The 17784-nt window shown below is 36.8% G+C and overlaps 1 protein-coding gene across 2 annotated transcripts in view; it reads left to right on the top strand.

Annotated features, from left to right (window-relative positions):
- The window catches only part of PTPN4 (protein tyrosine phosphatase non-receptor type 4), a 189493-nt gene that overhangs the window by 82717 nt on the left and 88992 nt on the right, over positions 1 to 17784 (top strand). The window contains exons 5-9 of one of the 2 annotated variants that reach the window (XM_065931385.1): positions 15 to 114; positions 4034 to 4078; positions 4626 to 4678; positions 5029 to 5149; positions 8125 to 8212. In XM_065931385.1, coding sequence (XP_065787457.1) covers positions 15 to 114; positions 4034 to 4078; positions 4626 to 4678; positions 5029 to 5149; positions 8125 to 8212 — 407 coding nt within the window. The remainder of the gene's footprint in view (positions 1 to 14; positions 115 to 4033; positions 4079 to 4625; positions 4679 to 5028; positions 5150 to 8124; positions 8213 to 17784) is intronic. The other variant, XM_065931386.1, reaches the window with a different exon arrangement.

Raw genomic sequence — 17784 nt, 5'->3', positions numbered from 1 at the left:
ATCTGATTAATTAGAACTGCTTTTATTAATTCTAGGAGGATCTCCTTACAGTTTGAACTTTAGAGTCAAATTTTTTGTAAGTGACCCCAACAAGTTACAAGAAGAATATACAAGGTGGGTTTATGGAGCATATTTTTACTTGAAAATATTGTCAAAACTCTTAAGAAATTTTGAAATTAGGCAAAAATAGATGGCCATGACATAGTTCTGAGCTTCCCTGCCAGCACACAGAATAGATTGTGGATGTTTTAAGATAAGTTTCTTGCTCTACTTTTGAATGGCTGGGAGAGGTTTAGGAGGTTGTTTAACCCCAGGGCCAGCATCACCCAGCTGTAAGCAGCTTCCTGAGCCATATAAATACTAACTTTGTGAAAAGTGGTTCAGAAGCACTGCTGTCACTAATTGTAGTAATTAGATGATGCTACAGTTTTATTCCAGGGATTCTGCATTGTCACAGTTAATCTAGGTTTTTTTTTTCGCCTTGTGAAAGCATATTCTGTGTTTTACTTCCATTGAAGAGAGCATGGAATTCATTAAGTGTATGCCCATTGTGTGCAGGAGTGATGGTCAGCAGGTGTCTTTGTAGAGCATGCTGGCAGAGTGCCCCGGCACATTCAGGCTGAAGATCCCACAGCATCGGCCGTTTTAAGTTTGATCTTCATTTGCAGTTAATTCTGTTGTCCCTTCTACTTGACATAATGTACACAAGAATGACCCAGATAAGCCTTTTGATATCACATAAATGTTAGGTGAACTGTTTAAGGTAGAAATCATGGGGAGTAATCACAGTGTCATAACTCTCATTATTAAAATAACTTGAATGATAACCTTACATATTGCTTGAAAGACAGAATTAGTAGTTTTTGTTTTTAAATACAGAATTAAAAATTAGTATATTATACCTTCCACATGATATAAGAACATAGGTCATTGACTGTATTCAGAATTAACTCTAAAAGATAGGTGACAAATTAAAAATCTGAATCCCATGGACAGAGGAGTCTGCCGGGCTACAGTCCATGGTGTTGCAGTTAGTCTGAAAACACTGAAGCGATTTAGCACTCAAACACACCTAAAGCTATCTGTAGGTAGGCTGTTAGATGCTAATGTTTTCATTATCCTTTAGAATACTTTGGTCAAGTGGAGAAGTAAGGCACTGTTGAGGGTCCTTTGCTATGTGTTTGTTGTGGGGCAGCGTGTTACCGTTTTTATAACAGAACTCAGGAATGTAGATCCAGGATTAGGTAGTCCTAACCTTTGTCCCTAATAATGTCCAACATAATTTATCTTGAAAGGCAAAGTTGTATCATATGAAAACCTTAGTTTAATATTGCAACTCTTAATCAGTCAGATTTTGTTGTTGTTAAATAATTAATAGGATCCTTTGTCTTAATACATAGTTCTCAGTATAATAAAACTTTCCCAAACTTTGGATGAACTTCAAGGAAACTGCTCTGAATTACGGAAAATTGGGAATCATAAAGCATTTTAAAATGCGTTTTTTACTGGTACATGTAACTTGAAATCAAATAACAAAGTATTGCATAATATGTATTTATGTAATTAGTTTTTAAATGTATATGAAAAATAAAATACCAGTAGTTTTTAATTGGATTTCTAATGTGCTTAATGTTTATGAAAACTTTGTTGGCATAAGCAATTAAAATGTTGTCAATTGTAGTTATGTTCATAATTTACTTCACTCAAAACACTGTCTTTAAATTTCTTAATAAGCTTGATGTGTTGGTTCTTTTATAGCCTGTGTTGAAAACATAACCAGGGAATAAATGTCTCACTGATAATTAAAGTCAAACTATCTTCATGAAGTAGAATAAAGTAAAATCATGTTTGGTAGTAGTAGTGGAATTGTGCTAAAGTCTATCAGTCTAAAATATGTTTTCCCTGCAAATAAGCATTATTTAAAAAATCCTTTATAACGTAATGTCCTAGAATCTTGTAACTGGTGTTTTTTGGTAAAATGGAGTAAATGGCAAATTTTAATTTTATTACCATTTATACATCAAGGATTCTTTACCCTAATTACAAGTTAGAATCACCATAGAGGAGCTTTAAAACATGCTGGTACCATGGCCACACGCATAGATATTCTGATTTAACAGGTCTCAGGTGAGACCTGGCTTCCAGGTGATTCTATTAATATGCAGCCAAGGTTTAAAAAAGACTCCTTTAAAACTTGAGTGCTTGGGTAGCTTTCTTGTTATGGTCATGAGTAGGGGTAGGACACCCTTAGCCACAGTTGCTCAATTTTAAGGATTGGTTTAAGCCCCACAAAATGGAAGTCTACTGTTGTACCGCCTTGCCTTGAGATTCTTTTTTGGATTAGTGGTTTAAAAAAAAAAAAAGGAGTTACAGACCTTTCATCAGGTTAAATGTCATTTGTGTTAACAGGTGCTGGCATAACTAGAGCTGGCATTTTCTTAGGAGTCATTACAATACAAATGACATTTCTTTCATAACTTTTTAGTGCTTAGTATATTCAGTACATAGTAGGTGTTTAGTGCATGATATGTTATTGTATTATTTTTACAACTTAAATCGTCTCTACATTTAGCTCAGTCATTATTAATCTATCTTAAAGGTCTGAATTGTCTTTAAAAATTGGACTTTTATCACCATATTTAGGGCCCCTGTGATACATATACTAGGCAAGTGATATTACTTCCTTTTTACAAATAGAGAAACTAAGGCTCCACCAAATTTTAAGTAATGTGCCAAAGATCACAGGCTGGTTTAGCTTAGGACTTTAATTCTGGTTTCCACTCCATCAGTTCTTACTGCTCAGCATATAAATCAAATTCAGGAAGCATAGATGTTATTTGTATAGGATTTACAGTATTATATCAAGGATATACAGATTTCAATGTTAACTATAAGGCTGTTTCCCACCAGAAATCTTTAACTTTTTTTTTTTTAACTTTTTATTATGAAATCAAGTAAACCAGATAGAAATATGTTGTCTTGGGTTGAGTACATAGGTAATATTATAATACTATGTATTAAGCCTCACAAGGAGTTTATGTACTTCATTAATATATGAAGCCAGGATATTTGTATCAGTTGTTTTATATCTGATTCTCTGAAAATCTTAATTACATTCTTTGGTAATTTGAATATTGTCATGAAACTTTAATAACTGTAATAGCCAAACAACTAAAATTTTAAATAATTTTGACTGTTGTGGTGTACTTTTTTTAGTGGGGTGAAATGAAAGTCTTAATTCTCTGTTTAAACATTAAAAGCCACTCAATTTTATCTTCTGCCCACGTGATACAGCGCAGGTGCCTTTTCCCAGGCACTGATAAACCCAGGGAGGGGATGGCTGTACCCACCAGCAGGGACAGAAGGGCAAGGCCATCTTGGGAGCAGCCTTGGTATTCTTGGTATAGGATACTTAAATTTTTGTTGGTTTTAAAGGAAATTGGCCTCTTGGCAATTTTAATAGTAGAGCAACAGTAGGGAAGGGAACTTTCCCCCCCCTGATCAAAGAGAGCTTTCTTAACTCAAATGAAGATGGAAAAGTGCTTCTCTACAGTTAGCAGCTTCTTGTTGCCTGATGCTGTAGTGAGCAGCATGGGGTGTCCTTGCTGCTGGCCTCCTGGCTCGGCAGGAAGAGGGCCTTTCTTCAGTTGGTCTCTAGTGTGTGGCTACTGTCTGTTCTCTGTGTCTCTGACTCACGTTCCCTGTGCCTCCCAGTTCTACTTTTGGCAGACACCAATCTTCAGAGTATTTCTCCCTCATCTTCTTCAGTCATGTAATTCTTAAAATCATGAAAGTTTTATAATAGAAGCTAGGGAAACAAAATATTTGAAGTATAAAATTTCATTTATCAAAGAATTCTAAATATTTGGATCCATGAATTTATGAAAGTTTATTTTAAAATATCTTTACATGTGCTAATATGTTCATTATAAAAGTAAATATTTCAGTTTTATTTGTTAATGTAAATATACAGGTTTTAAAACTCTTTATTTTGTAATTCCAATAAATACTAATTATCTTTTTTCCCCCCAAGGTACCAGTATTTTTTGCAAATCAAACAAGACATTCTTACTGGAAGGTGGGCTATTTTAAATTTTTAGTAATGGGCTTTAAAAATACTTTTAACTCTGCATTTTGTAATTTGTGATCATTGCAGACAGATTATCTGCTGAAAGATGGCTCTATGTAGCTTGAATTCTTTTCATCAGATAAGTTCATTACTTAATAGCTAAAGATGTAAGTCACCTGGAAACTTCAAGTGTGAATAATATAATTTAAATTATAGTGCATTTAAAATTATTGTGTTTAAGCATGTATATTATCTATGGTGAAACAGATCACTAGCCCAGGTGAGATGCATGAGACGAGTGCTCAGGCCTGGTGCACTGGGAGGACCCAGAGGAGTCGGGTGGAGAGGGAGGTGGGAGGGGGGATCGGGATGGGGAATACGTGTAACTCTATGGCTGATTCGTGTCAATGTATGACAAAACCCACTGAAATGTTGTGAAGTAATTGGCCTCCAACTAATAAAATAAAATTTAAAAAAAAAAAGAAGAAAAAAACAAAACAAAACAAAAAAAATTATTGTGTTTAACCTTGGGTTATTTACTGTTTTATTTTATTAGATTGCCCTGTCCTTATAATACTGCTGCTCTTTTGGCTTCATTTGCTGTTCAGTGTAAGTATCAGCGCAGATTTTGGCCAAATAGCATATGATTGGATGGTTTCTGTTGCTAGACCATTACTTTTAATGTATGAGTTATTGAGGCATATGTTACCATACAGAAAAAAGTGCACAGAAAACATAATAAAACATCCAATTAGCAATTACTTTGGTTCCTGGAAAGACTTTTTCTGAAGTTGTTTAAGACCTAGAAAAATGTTAAATGTGTCATAACTTGCTTAAATGGTAACAGTAGAAACAGATACTTTACATCCAGAAATATAATAGAATTCATAACATTGTTGATTTGGCTATAAAACTTAAATGTTTGTTTATAAAGTGTTAAAATTTTTTCCATGTATTAGCTGAATTTGGAGACTACAATCAATCAGAAAACTTGTCAGGCTACCTCTCAGATTATTCTTTCATTCCTAATCAACCTCAAGATTTTGAAAAAGAAATTGCAAAATTACATCAGCAACATATGTAAGAATTTATTTACTTTTCTGCTTACTTAGTAAACTTCTTGATGGTATCTCTTCTAGAGAAATGTTTTAAATTATTTCTAATGTGGTGGTTTTATTTACTTTATATAGAACAGTTGCTATTATATAAAATAGTATGATTAGTATAAAGAAATGTAGGTAATTTATACTAAAAAATATCACTTATTTCATAGAATGCAGGCATGCTCAGTCATATCTGACTTTTTGTAACCCTATGGACTATAGCCTGCCAGGCTGCTCTGTCTGTGGGATTATCCCAGCAGGAATACTAGGGTAGATTGCCATTTCCTTCTCCAGGGGATCTTTCTGACCCAGGGATCGAACCCCCCTCTCCTGTGTCTCCTGCATTGCAGGCAGATTCTTTACCTGCTGAGCTGTCAGTGAAGCCCATTTCATAGAATATATGAGGCTTATTTTCATGTCTGTTAAGAAACATTAAGCTATATGTAAACAGACATAGCACTTGCTGTTCTACAAAGTAGCCATTTCTTTAAAAAGGAATTTTAGAATATTAATAATGTACTCATAATATGCAGATCAATTTACTTAGCATTCTTTCCTAGTTTTTAGCTGTGTGAAAGGAATCCATTCTGTTTGGTAATGACTCTGTGTGTGTTAGTCAGTTGTGTCCAACTCTTTGCGATCCCATGGACTGTAGCCCACCAGGCTCCTCTGTCCATGGAATTTTAAATTAATAAAAAACATTCTTTTGAAATAGTTAACTTTTTTTGTTCATAACAATATTCAGCTTTGATATTTTGTGAGTCTAATTTTCTGTGACATGAGTTTTCAAGAAGAGAATGTATTGCTTTGAATAGAAAGTTTTATTGTTTATTGGTTCAGAGTTCAGTTTTGCTTTACCACACTTTTCAAAATACTCATGGAATATTTTGCAGTGTTACATATTGATTGAAAGACTAGATTCTAAGAGTCTGAACCAGACTCATTCAGTCTGGTTTGAAATTGTAATGAGGCAGCTTGTATCTTATAACCTTGGCCCAATCACTCTGTTTCTCTGCTTCCTTATATGTAAATTGGGGATGATAAAGCTATCTACCTTTGGTGTTATTTTAAGGATCAAATGAGTTTATATATACAAAGTACTCAGAATAGTGCTTGGCACATAGTAAGCACTGAAGAAATATTCAGTTCAGTTCAGTTCAGTCGCTCATTCGTGTCCGACTCTTCGCGACCCCATGAATCGCAGCTTGCCAGGCCTCCCTGTCCATCACCAGCTCCCGGAGTTTACTCAAACTCATGCCCATCGAGTCTGTGAGCTCTTAGTAAAAGGAAACTTTCCTTTCATTGAGTAATGGCCCATGTGTCAAAAACAGGTTGGCAAACTATGGCCCCCTGCCACCTTTTGTATGGCCTACAGGTTAATAAAAGTGGTTTGTACGTTTGAAATGGTTGAAGAAAATCAAAGAAGAATAACATTTCGTGGCACATGAAAGCTTGAGAAATTTCACTTTCCATGTCCATAAATGAACATTGGAACACAGATTCCCTCATTGTTCTACACATTGTAACAGCAGAGCTGAGTTGTTGCAACAGAGACCTCTATGGTCTGAAAGCCTGAAGTGTTAGCTATCCAGCTCTTTCCAGTAAAGGTTTGCTGACCCCTAATCTAAAATAAGACTAATGACTGGAAATTTTAATAGACTGGCTTCCTGAGGTGTGGGGATTGTTTTGTTCTAAAAGTAAATGCCATCTATTATAAAAGTTCTACACATAGCATATCAGAACCAAGGGTTTGAAGATAAATCAGATTTTTAAAAAATTTACCAATAGTGATAAGCTGCTTGTCAGGAGAATGTTTATAGATTTTACAGTGTTGGTTATATATTTCTGTTTGCCTTTAAGAAATGATTCTGCAGATTTTTAAAGGAAAAAAAAATAGAATCAACCAGTTTAACTATGGGGCTTCGGGGGAGAGTAGAGTATTTATTTAACTTAATTGAATTTTATAGAAAACTGAAGTATATCTGCTTTGTTTTTTTTTTTTTTTGAGGAATCCTGTTTTATGTTCACACATTGGCAAGCTGCTTACTCCCTTTTCTGGTATCATTAATGAATGGTTATCTTTGCGTTTTTTTTGCTGCTTTTGCTCTGCTAGAGCATGATGTCAGATAACCAAGGCTGTTAGAACTGTATATAATAGAACCTTTTTAAAGGTTTTGCATTTACAGTAGTAGTTCTCGCACTTGTGTTCATAAGAATCACTGGAATATGTGTTAAAATATAAACAATTTGAGCCCCTTTTATTGTAATACTGGGTTCTATAGAACAGTGCTTCTGAAACTATCTGTGATGAAAGACTAATTTTTCCCCCAGTCTCTCATGGAACAATACTTCTGAAAAATATAGTAAAAATGAATTACTCAAAAAACAAAATGGAGAAATAAACAAAGGCTTTAAAAATTACAGTTACTTTTTGTTGTCATTAGATGCAACAGATGTAAAATAACTCTGCCAAAGTGCTACAAAAGGCTGTGACCCTCTTAATTTTTGTCCTTCTTATGAGTCGGCCTCTGTCTGGGCACCATACCCTGAGAAACCCTGCTCTGGAGCTCGCCCCAAAGACTGCATATGTCAGAAGTACCTTGTGTGATTAAAATGCACATGTGGAGTGTAGACCAAATTTTGAAGGATACTTGTTTTAGTCTGAGAGTGACTTTGTAACATCCATAAGTATAGCTTGGAACTTTAAAAACTTGACTCATTCTTATGTTTCTGGAAAATAAGAACAGATTCTACAAACTAGTTAGCATTGCTGAAAATGTACCCTCCAGAAAAGGTAGCTGTTACTGTACATAACTAAGAGGAATAGTCATACATTTTGTATTTTGTAAAAGATTTAATTAGAAGGCTGAAAATTTTCCAAATAAATAACCTTTATGTAACTTGGTCATATTTGTGATTGTTACAGTTTTTAACCTAGTGATGTTTTTACAGAGGTTTATCTCCTGCAGAAGCAGAATTTAGTTACCTGAACACAGCACGTACCTTAGAACTCTATGGAGTTGAATTCCACTATGCAAGGGTAAGTGAAGAAAATATTTTGATGTTGTTGACTTAAGCATAAATATTCAGTTAAAAAAAAAAGTTTTTAATTCCCTGATAGAATTAGGCAACAAATGGAATAGTGAGTGCCACCAACATTGCATTGACAGTTTCCTCTGAATATAAGTAATTTTACTAACCCAGTCACTCAAGATTCATTACCTGACAAGAAGAATCATGAATTTTACATATTATTTTTCTTCAAGGTAGTGTGTTACGAGGATAATTTTTGCTGACCATAAGAGACAGTGCCTTTAGAATTTTTTTTTGCAAAATAAAAATTGTTACAAGAAAAGTAGTTATTTGTATTTTTAATTTTATGAAAATCATTATTATAAAAGATGATTTCACCTCACCAAGGCCTGTATTACTGTATTCTTTTCATCTAGTGACATCATTATAAATTTTTATTTATAAAGCACAGATGGGACCTAATGAAACTTAAAAGCTTCTGCACTACAAAGGAAACTATAAGTAAGGTGAAAAGACAGCCCTCAGATTGGGAGAAAATAATAGCAAATGAAGAAACAGACAAAGGATTAATCTCAAAAATATACAAGCAACTCCTGAAGCTCAATTCCAGAAAAATAAATGACCCAATCAAAAAATGGGCCAAAGAACTAAACAGACATTTCTCCAAAGAAGACATACAGATGGCTAACAAACACATGAAAAGATGCTCCACATCACTCATTATCAGAGAAATGCAAATCAAAACCACAACGAGGTACCATTACACGCCAGTCAGGATGGCTGCTATCCAAAAGTCTACAAGCAATAAATGCTGGAGAGGGTGTGGAGAAAAGGGAACCCTCTTACACTGTTGGTGGGAATGCAAACTAGTACAGCCACTATGGAAAACAGTGTGGAGATTCCTTAAAAAACTGGAAATAGAACTGCCATATGACCCAGCAATACCACTTCTGGGCATACACACCGAGGAAACCAGATCTGAAAGAGACACGTGCACCCCAATGTTCATCGCAGCACTGTTTATAATAGCCAGGACATGGAAGCAACCTAGATGCCCATCAGCAGATGAATGGATAAGGAAGCTGTGGTACATATACACCATGGAATATTACTCAGCCGTTAAAAAGAATTCGTTTGAATCAGTTCTAATGAGATGGATGAAACTGGAGCCCATTATACAGAGTGAAGTAAGCCAGAAAGATAACATTACAGCATACTAACACATATATATGGAATTTAGAAAGATGGTAATGATAACCCTATATGCAAAACAGAAAAAGAGACACAGAAGTACAGAACAGACTTTTGAACTCTGTGGGAGAAGGTGAGGGTGGGATGTTTCAAAAGAACAGCATGTATATTATCTATAGTGAAACAGATCACCAGCCCAGGTGGGATGCATGAGACGAGTGCTCGGGCCTGGTGCACTGGGAGGACCCAGAGGAGTCGGGTGGAGAGGGAGGTGGGAGGGGGGATCGGGATGGGGAATACGTGTAACTCTATGGCTGATTCATGTCAATGTATGACAAAACCCACTGAAAAGTTGTGAAGTAATTGGCCTCCAACTAATTAAAAAAAAAAAAAAAAAGCACAGAATCAATTGTATTTGCGTATTTTGGTTTTCCCCCTACACCATCCCTTTGTTAACATGAAAATTTATAATTACTGGCTTTTCCTGTGTAACACCCTAACTTCTTTTTCACTGTGTCAATTTGCTGCTTCCAGAAGACTGTTACCCTCCTACTATCAGCATACATGTATGTGGTGGTTCTTCATTTGTGTGCCTCTTGTAAAAAGGAATAGTTTCCTTTTTATGATTGTTTTATCAAGAGGTTACATTCCTTTAGAAGTACCTGAAGTACCACTGTTCTCTATACCTGATGAAAAGTGGAATTATAGGTAATCGTCAGTTGAATTGGTAACAGCTTTATGTTTTCTTGGGTCAACTACTAAGCCTCATAAGGATACCAGCCTGGAAGGGAGTTAAGTTTTCCCTAGATAATCGCTCTGAGTTTATTTTTGTGTACAGACATGCAGAGGCCCACAGGCAGACAGTAGTTTGAGGACTCAGCTCTGCTCCGTGTCATGGTTTTATCGGGCTTCTTTTGGCCGTCTTCTTGGAGGGGAGGATTGATTAGTTCTCACATTTCGCAAAGCTTGTGTCAGTCATTCCTTTAAAAAAATCAAATGATTTGCTTTACTCACGTGACTGTATTTGGTAATTCTGAGCATTTGTGACTTGAAAACCTATCTGGTTTGATTTAAAATATTTAAGTAAGTTCCTCTTGAACTTTTTATGTTCTTTTAAATTGTCCCTTCACCCTTCCTCTCTCTTTGTGGCTATTACTTTTGGACATGATTCTCCAAAGGTAACAAGTTGTCACTAGATTTTGTTTTTTTATTATAATACAGCTTAAAACAAATGAAATTGTCAATATGTATACTAGACTGTGGTTAACAGTAAAAAGACCACTAAAGTCAGTCACTTTAGTCCTGAACAGTTTTCTGAAGGTAGTTTAGGCTTCTGTCTGCTTTCTTTGGCTGCTGTCAGTGAAGTACAAAGAATGTTTGTTGTTATTCTTCAGTCTCTAGGTTGTGTCCGACTCTTTGCCACCCCCCTCCCCCCAATGACTAAACCCACCAGGTTCCTCTGTCCATGGGATTTCCCAGGTAAGAATACTGGAGTGAGTTGCCAGTTTTTTCTCCAGGGGATCTTCCTGACCCAGGGATTGAACCTACATCTCCTGCATTGACAGGCAGATTCTTTACCGCTGAGCCCACCAAGGAATGTTAGACATTCCTTTTTTAACTTAAGTGATATGACTGGATCTCATACATAATTAACTGTTTTATTATTTATTGATTTAAGGTTTTTTTTTTGTTGTTTAAATTATTACATTGTAAAACTCTTTTTCAGAAAACCATAAATGTGGAGTACCAAATTAAAGGAATTTAAATATTAAGTATTTTGTACAGACCCAAAAAACATGAGCTAGGAAAAGGTGTTTCTATTGTATATGGATATGGAGAACTTAAGAAAATGTGCAGATATTAAATGAACATGAAGAGAAATTTGCAGCATCAGAAACAAAAAGGGACAAAGGGAAGAGGGGAGAGGACACGTAAAGAAAATACTTGTTTAAATTGAATATCACAATATTTAATTGAATATAAAATAATACTTTGTTTTGAAAACCAAGGTAAGATCTTTTCTCTCTGCCTCTAGACTATAGACTGAAAAAAGATCAGAGTGGAACCAAGTTATTTATAGCAATCTGCAAGATATGAGACATCTTAGAACCTTCTTTGTGGTGCATCTGTTACATGCCTTGTACATGGTAGGCACGGAGGATGACTTAGTGAACCAAACATCAGTTATCCCTGCCCTCGTGGAGCACACAAGACAGTGAGGGGAAAAAATTAGAGCCTGTACAAACAGTTAAATATTTGAGAATATGAAAGGGAAAGTACAGAATGCTGTGGGATCCTAGAGCAGGAACTTCTAATCCAACTTGGGAGCAGAGCATAGGGAAGGCTTCTTAGGAGTAATTTACTGAAGCCAGAAAAATGAGTAAGAATTACTTAGCCAAGATAGTAGTTCCCATCATAGAGCTATCGGGATGAAGGAAGACCTGAAATCAAGAGAGAACATGGCTTGATTGAAAACATGATGACATTTGGTATGCCTAGAGGATAATATGAATAAGAGAACTGTAGAAAAGTATTGTGAATGACAACTTCAGGATTAGAGGGAAGGAAAAAAGATTTGAGGGCAGGGAGCATGGGAATATTTGTTTCTTAAAGTAACATAGTGAATGCATTTTTTCTTGGTGTTCAGTTGTATGAATTTTAACATGTGTAGATTCCTGTAACCACTGCCACAAACAGAATACAGAATAATTCTATCACCACCACCCCTGCCTTGCCCCTAAAATCCTCACTCCTGCTCCCCCTGTGTTGTCCAGCCTTGTTCTTACCCACAGTTTCTGGCCACAGGTGGCCTATTCCCTGACTCCATAGTCTGTCTTTTCCAGGATGTCTTATAAATGGAATCATAGTATAGTATGTAACCTTTTGATACTGGTTTCCTTTACTTAGGGACTTCCCTGATGGCTCAGTTGGTAAAGAATCCGCCTGCAATGTGGGAGACCTGGGTTCAATCCCTGGGCTGGGAAGCTCCCCTGGAGAAGGGAAAGGCTTCCCACTCCAGTATTCTGGCCTGGAGAATTCCATGGACTATGTATGGTTCATGGGTTGCAGAGTTGGACACAGCTAAGTGACTTTCACTTCACTGCACTTCACTTATTTTAATTAGAGAAATGCATTTGGGATTGGTCTGAGATACTGTGCTTCAATAGTTTATGCCTTTTATTGCTGAATTGTATTCTGTTGTGTGGATGTACCATGGTTTGTTTCTCCAATTCACCCATTGAAGGATATCTGGGTTGCTTCCAGTAATTTTTAATAGGCCTTCTGGAAACATTCATTTATAGTTGCTGTGTGGGTTTAAATTCTCATTTATGTAGAGTGCAAATCCCAGAGAGGTCTTTCTAGATCATGCAGTAAGTGTATACGTAGCTTTATATAAAATTACCAAATTGTTTTCTAGAGTACCTGAACCTCATTGCATCCCCACCAGCTTATTTGCAAGTTCCAATAGTTTTACATCCTTTTCAGCATATGGTACTGCCCATTTTGTTTTGTTTTTAAGCTTTTCTGATAAGTGTGTTTTATCTCATCATGGTTTTACTTTGTATTTTCCTAATGACTAATGATGTTGAGGGGCTTCCCTTATAGCTCAGTTGGTAAAGAATCTGCCTGCAATGCAGGAGACCCCGGTTCAATTCCTGGGTTGTAAAGGTCTGCTGGAGAAGAGATAGACTACCCACTCCAGTATTCTTCAGCTTCCCTTGTGTCTCAGCTGCTAAAGAATCTGCCTGCAATGTGGGAGAACTGACTCTCTACATGTACATCACCAGATGGTCAATACCAAAATCAGATTATTATCTTCTTTGTAGCCAAAGATGAAGAAGTTTCATACACTCAGCAAAAACAAGACCAGGAGCTAACTGTGGCTCAGATCATAAATTCCTTATTGCAAATTCCAGACTTAAATTGAAGAAAGTAGGGAAAAACCACTAGACCATTCAGGTATGACCTACATCAAATCCCTTACGATTATACAGTGGAACTGACAAGTAGATTCAGGGGATTAGATCTCATGGACAGAGTGCTTGAAGAACTATGGACGGAGGTTCATGACATTGTACAGGAGGCAGTGATCAAGACCATCCCCAAGAAAAAGAAAAGCAAAAAGGCCAAATGGTTGTCTGAGGAGGCCTTATAAATAGCTGAGAAAAAAAGAAAAGGGAAAGGCAAAGGGGGAAAGGAAAGATATGCCTGTTTGAATGCAGACTTCCAAAGAAGAGCAAGGAGAGATAAGAAAGCCTTCCTCAGTAATCAGTGCAAAGAAATAGAAGCAAACAATAGAATGGGAAAGACTAAAGATCTCTTCAAGAAAACTAGAGATACCAAGGGAAAATTTCATGCAAAGATGGATACAATAAAGGACAGAAATGGTATGGACCTAACAGAAGCAGAAGATATTAAGAAGAGGTAGCAAGAATACACAGAGGAACTTTACAAAAAAGATCTTCATGATCCAGATAATCACTAAGGCGTGATCACTCACCTAGAGCCAGACATCTTGGAATGCAAAGTCAAGTGGGCCTTAGGAATCATCACTACAAACAAAGCTAGTGGAGGTGACGGAATTCCAGTTGAGCTATCAGGTCAGTTCAGTTGAGCTATCAGGTCAGTTCAGTTCAGTTGCTCAGTCATGTCTGACTCTTTGTGACCCCATGGACTGCAGAATTCCAGGCCTCCTTGTCTTTCCAACACCTGGAGTTTACGCAAACTCATGTCCATTGAGTTGGTGATGCCATCCAACCCATCTCATCATCTACCATCCTCTTCTCCTCCTGCCTTCAATCTTTCCCAGCATCAGGGTCTTTTCAAAAGAGTCAGTTTTTCACATCAGGTGGCTAAAGGATTGGAGTTTCAGCTTCAGCATCAGTTCTTCCAATGAACACCCAGGACTGATCTCCTTTAGGATGGACTGGTTGGATCTCCGTGCTGTCCAAGGGACTTTCAAGAGTCTTCTCCAACACCACAGTTCAAAAGCATCAATTCTTTGGCACTCAGCTTTCTTTGCAGTCCAACTCTCACATCCATACATGACTACTGGAAAAACCATAGCTTTGACCAGATGGACCTTTGTTTGCAAAGCAATGTCTGCTTTTTAATATGCAGTCTAGGTTGGTCATAACTTGCTTCCAAGGAGCAAGCGTCTTTTAATTTCATGGCTATAGTCACCATCTGTAGTGATTTTTGGAGCCCAAGAAAATAAAGTCACTCAGTTTCCACTGTTTCCCCATCTATTTGCCATGAAGTGATGGACCGGAGGCCATGATGTTAGTTTTCTGAATGTTGAGTTTAAAGCCAACTTTTTCACTCTTCTCTTTCATTTTCATCAAGAGGCTCTTTAGTTCTTCGCTTTCTACCATAAGGGTGGTGTCATCTTCATATCTGAGGTTACTGATATTTCTCCTGGCAAACTTGGTTCCAGTTTGTACTTCATCCAGCCTGGCATTTCTCATGATGTACTCTGCATAGAAGTTAAATAAGCAGGGTGACAATATGCAGCCTTGATGTACTCCTTACACGATTTGGGACCTGTCTGTTTTTCCGTGTCCAGTTCTAACTGTTGATTCTTGACCTGCATACAGATTTCTCAGGAGGCAGGTCAGGTGGTCTGGTATTCCAGTCTCTCGAAGGAGGTGGTCTGGTATTCTCATCTCTTGAAGAATTTTCTGCAGTTTGTTGTGACCCATACAGTAAAGGCTTTATTGTAGTCAATAAACAGAAACAGATGTCTTTTTGGAACTCTCCTACTTTTTTTATGTTCCAGCAGATGTTGGCAATTTGATCTCTGGTTCCCCTGCCTTTTCTAAATCCAGCTTGATCATCTGAAAGTTCATGGTTCACATACTGTTGAAGCCTGGCTTGTAGAATTTTGAGCATTACTTTGTTAGCATGTGAGATGAGTGCAGTTGTGCGGTAGTTTGAGCATTCTTTGGCATTGCCTTTCTTTGGGATTGGAATGAAAACGGACGTTTTCCAGTCCTGTGGCCACTGCTGAGTTTTCCAAATTTTCTAGCATATTGAGTGCAGCACTTTCATAGCATCATCTTTTAGGAGTTGAAATAGCTCAACTGGAATTCTATCACCTCCACTAGCTTTGTTTGTAGTGATGCTTCCTAAGGCCCACTTGACTTCGCATTCCAGAATGTCTGGCACTAGGTGAGAGATCACACCATTGTGGTTATCTGGGTCATGAAGATCTTTTTTGTGTAATTCTTTTGTGTATTCTTGCCTCCTCTTCTTAATATCTTCTGTTTCTGTTAGTTCCATACCATTTCTGTCCTTTTTCTTGGCCATCTTTGCATGATATGTTCCCTTGGTATCGCTAATTTTCTTGAGGAGCTCTGTAGTCTTTCCCATTCTATTGTTTCTTCTATTTCTTTGCCTTGGTCACTGAGGAAGGCTTTCTTTCTTTCTTTTTTTTTTTTTTTTTTTTTTGAGGAAGGCTTTCTTATCTCTCCTTGCTCTCTTTGGAACTGTACATTCAAATGGGCATATCTTTCCTTTTTTCCTTTGCTTTTCACTTCTCTTCTTTTCACAGCTATTTGTAAGGCCTCCTCAGACAGCCATTTTGCTTTTTTGTGTTTCTTTTTCTTGTGGATGGTTTTGATCCCTGTCTCCTGTACAATGTGATGAACCTCCGTCCATAGTTCATTGGGCACTCTATCAGATCTAGTCCCTTAAATCTATTTCTCACTCTCACTGTATAATCATAAGTAAAAGTGATAGTGAAGTCACTCAGTTGTGTCCGACTCTTTGTGACCCCATGGACTGTAGCCTGGCAGACTCCTCAGTCCATGGAATTTTCCAGGCAAGAGTGGGTTACCATTTCTTTCTCCTGGGGATCATCCCAACCCAGGGATCGAACCTGGGTTGCCGGCAGACGCTTTACTGTGTGAGTCACCACGGAAGCAATGCAGGAGGTATAATCATAAGGGATTTGATTTAGTTCATACCTCAGTGGTTTAGTGGTTTTCCCTACTTTCTTCAATTTAAGTCTTAATTTGGCAATAAGGAGTTCATGATCTGAGCCATAGTCAGCTCCTGGTCTTATTTTTGCTAACTGTACAGAACTTCTCCATCTTTGGATGCAAAGAATATAATCAATCTGATTTCATGACATCTTTGTAAATACTACCCAGGTCTTCGTTAGACTTCTGCCAGCCATTCCAGAAACCTTTACACCCTGTCCTAGCTCCTGCCTACGGTATACATTTTTTTTGTGGTTTTATCACCCAGTGTGCCTTTCTAGATACTATAATTTATTTTCCTTTATGTTTTTAACTGAATAACTTTAAATGTCTTTTAATGCCTTCTTCCCTTACTGTATAGAATTTTTTTGTTAAAGAACTGGGCCATTTCGCCTTTAGTTTCCCACAGTCTGGACTTTGCTGATCACATATTCATGGTATAATTCAGTACGTTCTATAGGTCTAATGAAGTTTTCACAGAGAAGTTGGACTTGATCTAGACTTTGGTTAGGTTTGATATGATCCATCAGAGAGACATTAAGAAGAGATGAGAACAGTATTAATAAAACATATAAATTTCGGTATACAAAACACATGAGAGTGACCTGATGGGAGACAGGTTTTTACTCTAGAAATTATTGAAACTGTATTTTAGAGGTTTTTTCCTAGGGAGACAGTTAACAAAATCTTGATTATATTTTCTTCAGTTAGTTCTGTCTTCTGATCACATGAATGCTAGGGATAAAAGCATTATTACTATATTAGCTTGCCTATAGTATGTCTCAAGTTAAGCAGTCTTGCATGCATGCTCAGTTATGTCTGACTCTTTGTGTCCCCATAGACTATAGCCTGCCAGGTTCCTTTGTGCTTGGAATTTCCCAGGCAAGAATACTAGAGTGGGTCTCAAGTTAAGCAAAACTATTTCAAGACTTTTTAGCAACTGAGGAAAGTTTTAATTCTACTTACTTTGTTAATAGTTGCAAGTCAGTTGTTCAAGTTGAATCAGCATGAAAACTCACTCATCAAAGCACAATTCAAATTTTCTTCCACACTCTCCAATAGCTGTTCCCCGCTGTTTTCCTGTGATGTTTTTATTATATTATGTTAGTTAAAGAATTTCTCCTTATATTGGAAATACTGTTTTATTACAAATCGCCTTTCACCATGCTCTGAACTCCAGGTTTTATTCACTTTTGCAATCTTAACACCATATTTACACAGTGATTGGATTACAATAGTTTTAGAAATGGAAAGATGGATACTAACTTAACATTCTATGAGATGTAGTCTTTGATTTTCTATCCCAAGGAGTCAATTCCAGTTATAAACTATGGAAAATCTGAAGATTATTTTTGCTTTATATTAATGAATTTTAATAATGTAACATTTAAATTTGATTTGAAGT

Source organism: Muntiacus reevesi, chromosome 3 (assembly GCF_963930625.1).
Source record: "Muntiacus reevesi chromosome 3, mMunRee1.1, whole genome shotgun sequence".
NCBI classification, from domain to species: domain Eukaryota; kingdom Metazoa; phylum Chordata; class Mammalia; order Artiodactyla; family Cervidae; genus Muntiacus; species Muntiacus reevesi.
Note: the sequence above shows the minus strand (reverse complement) of the source record. Positions and strands in the feature narration are given on the sequence as shown.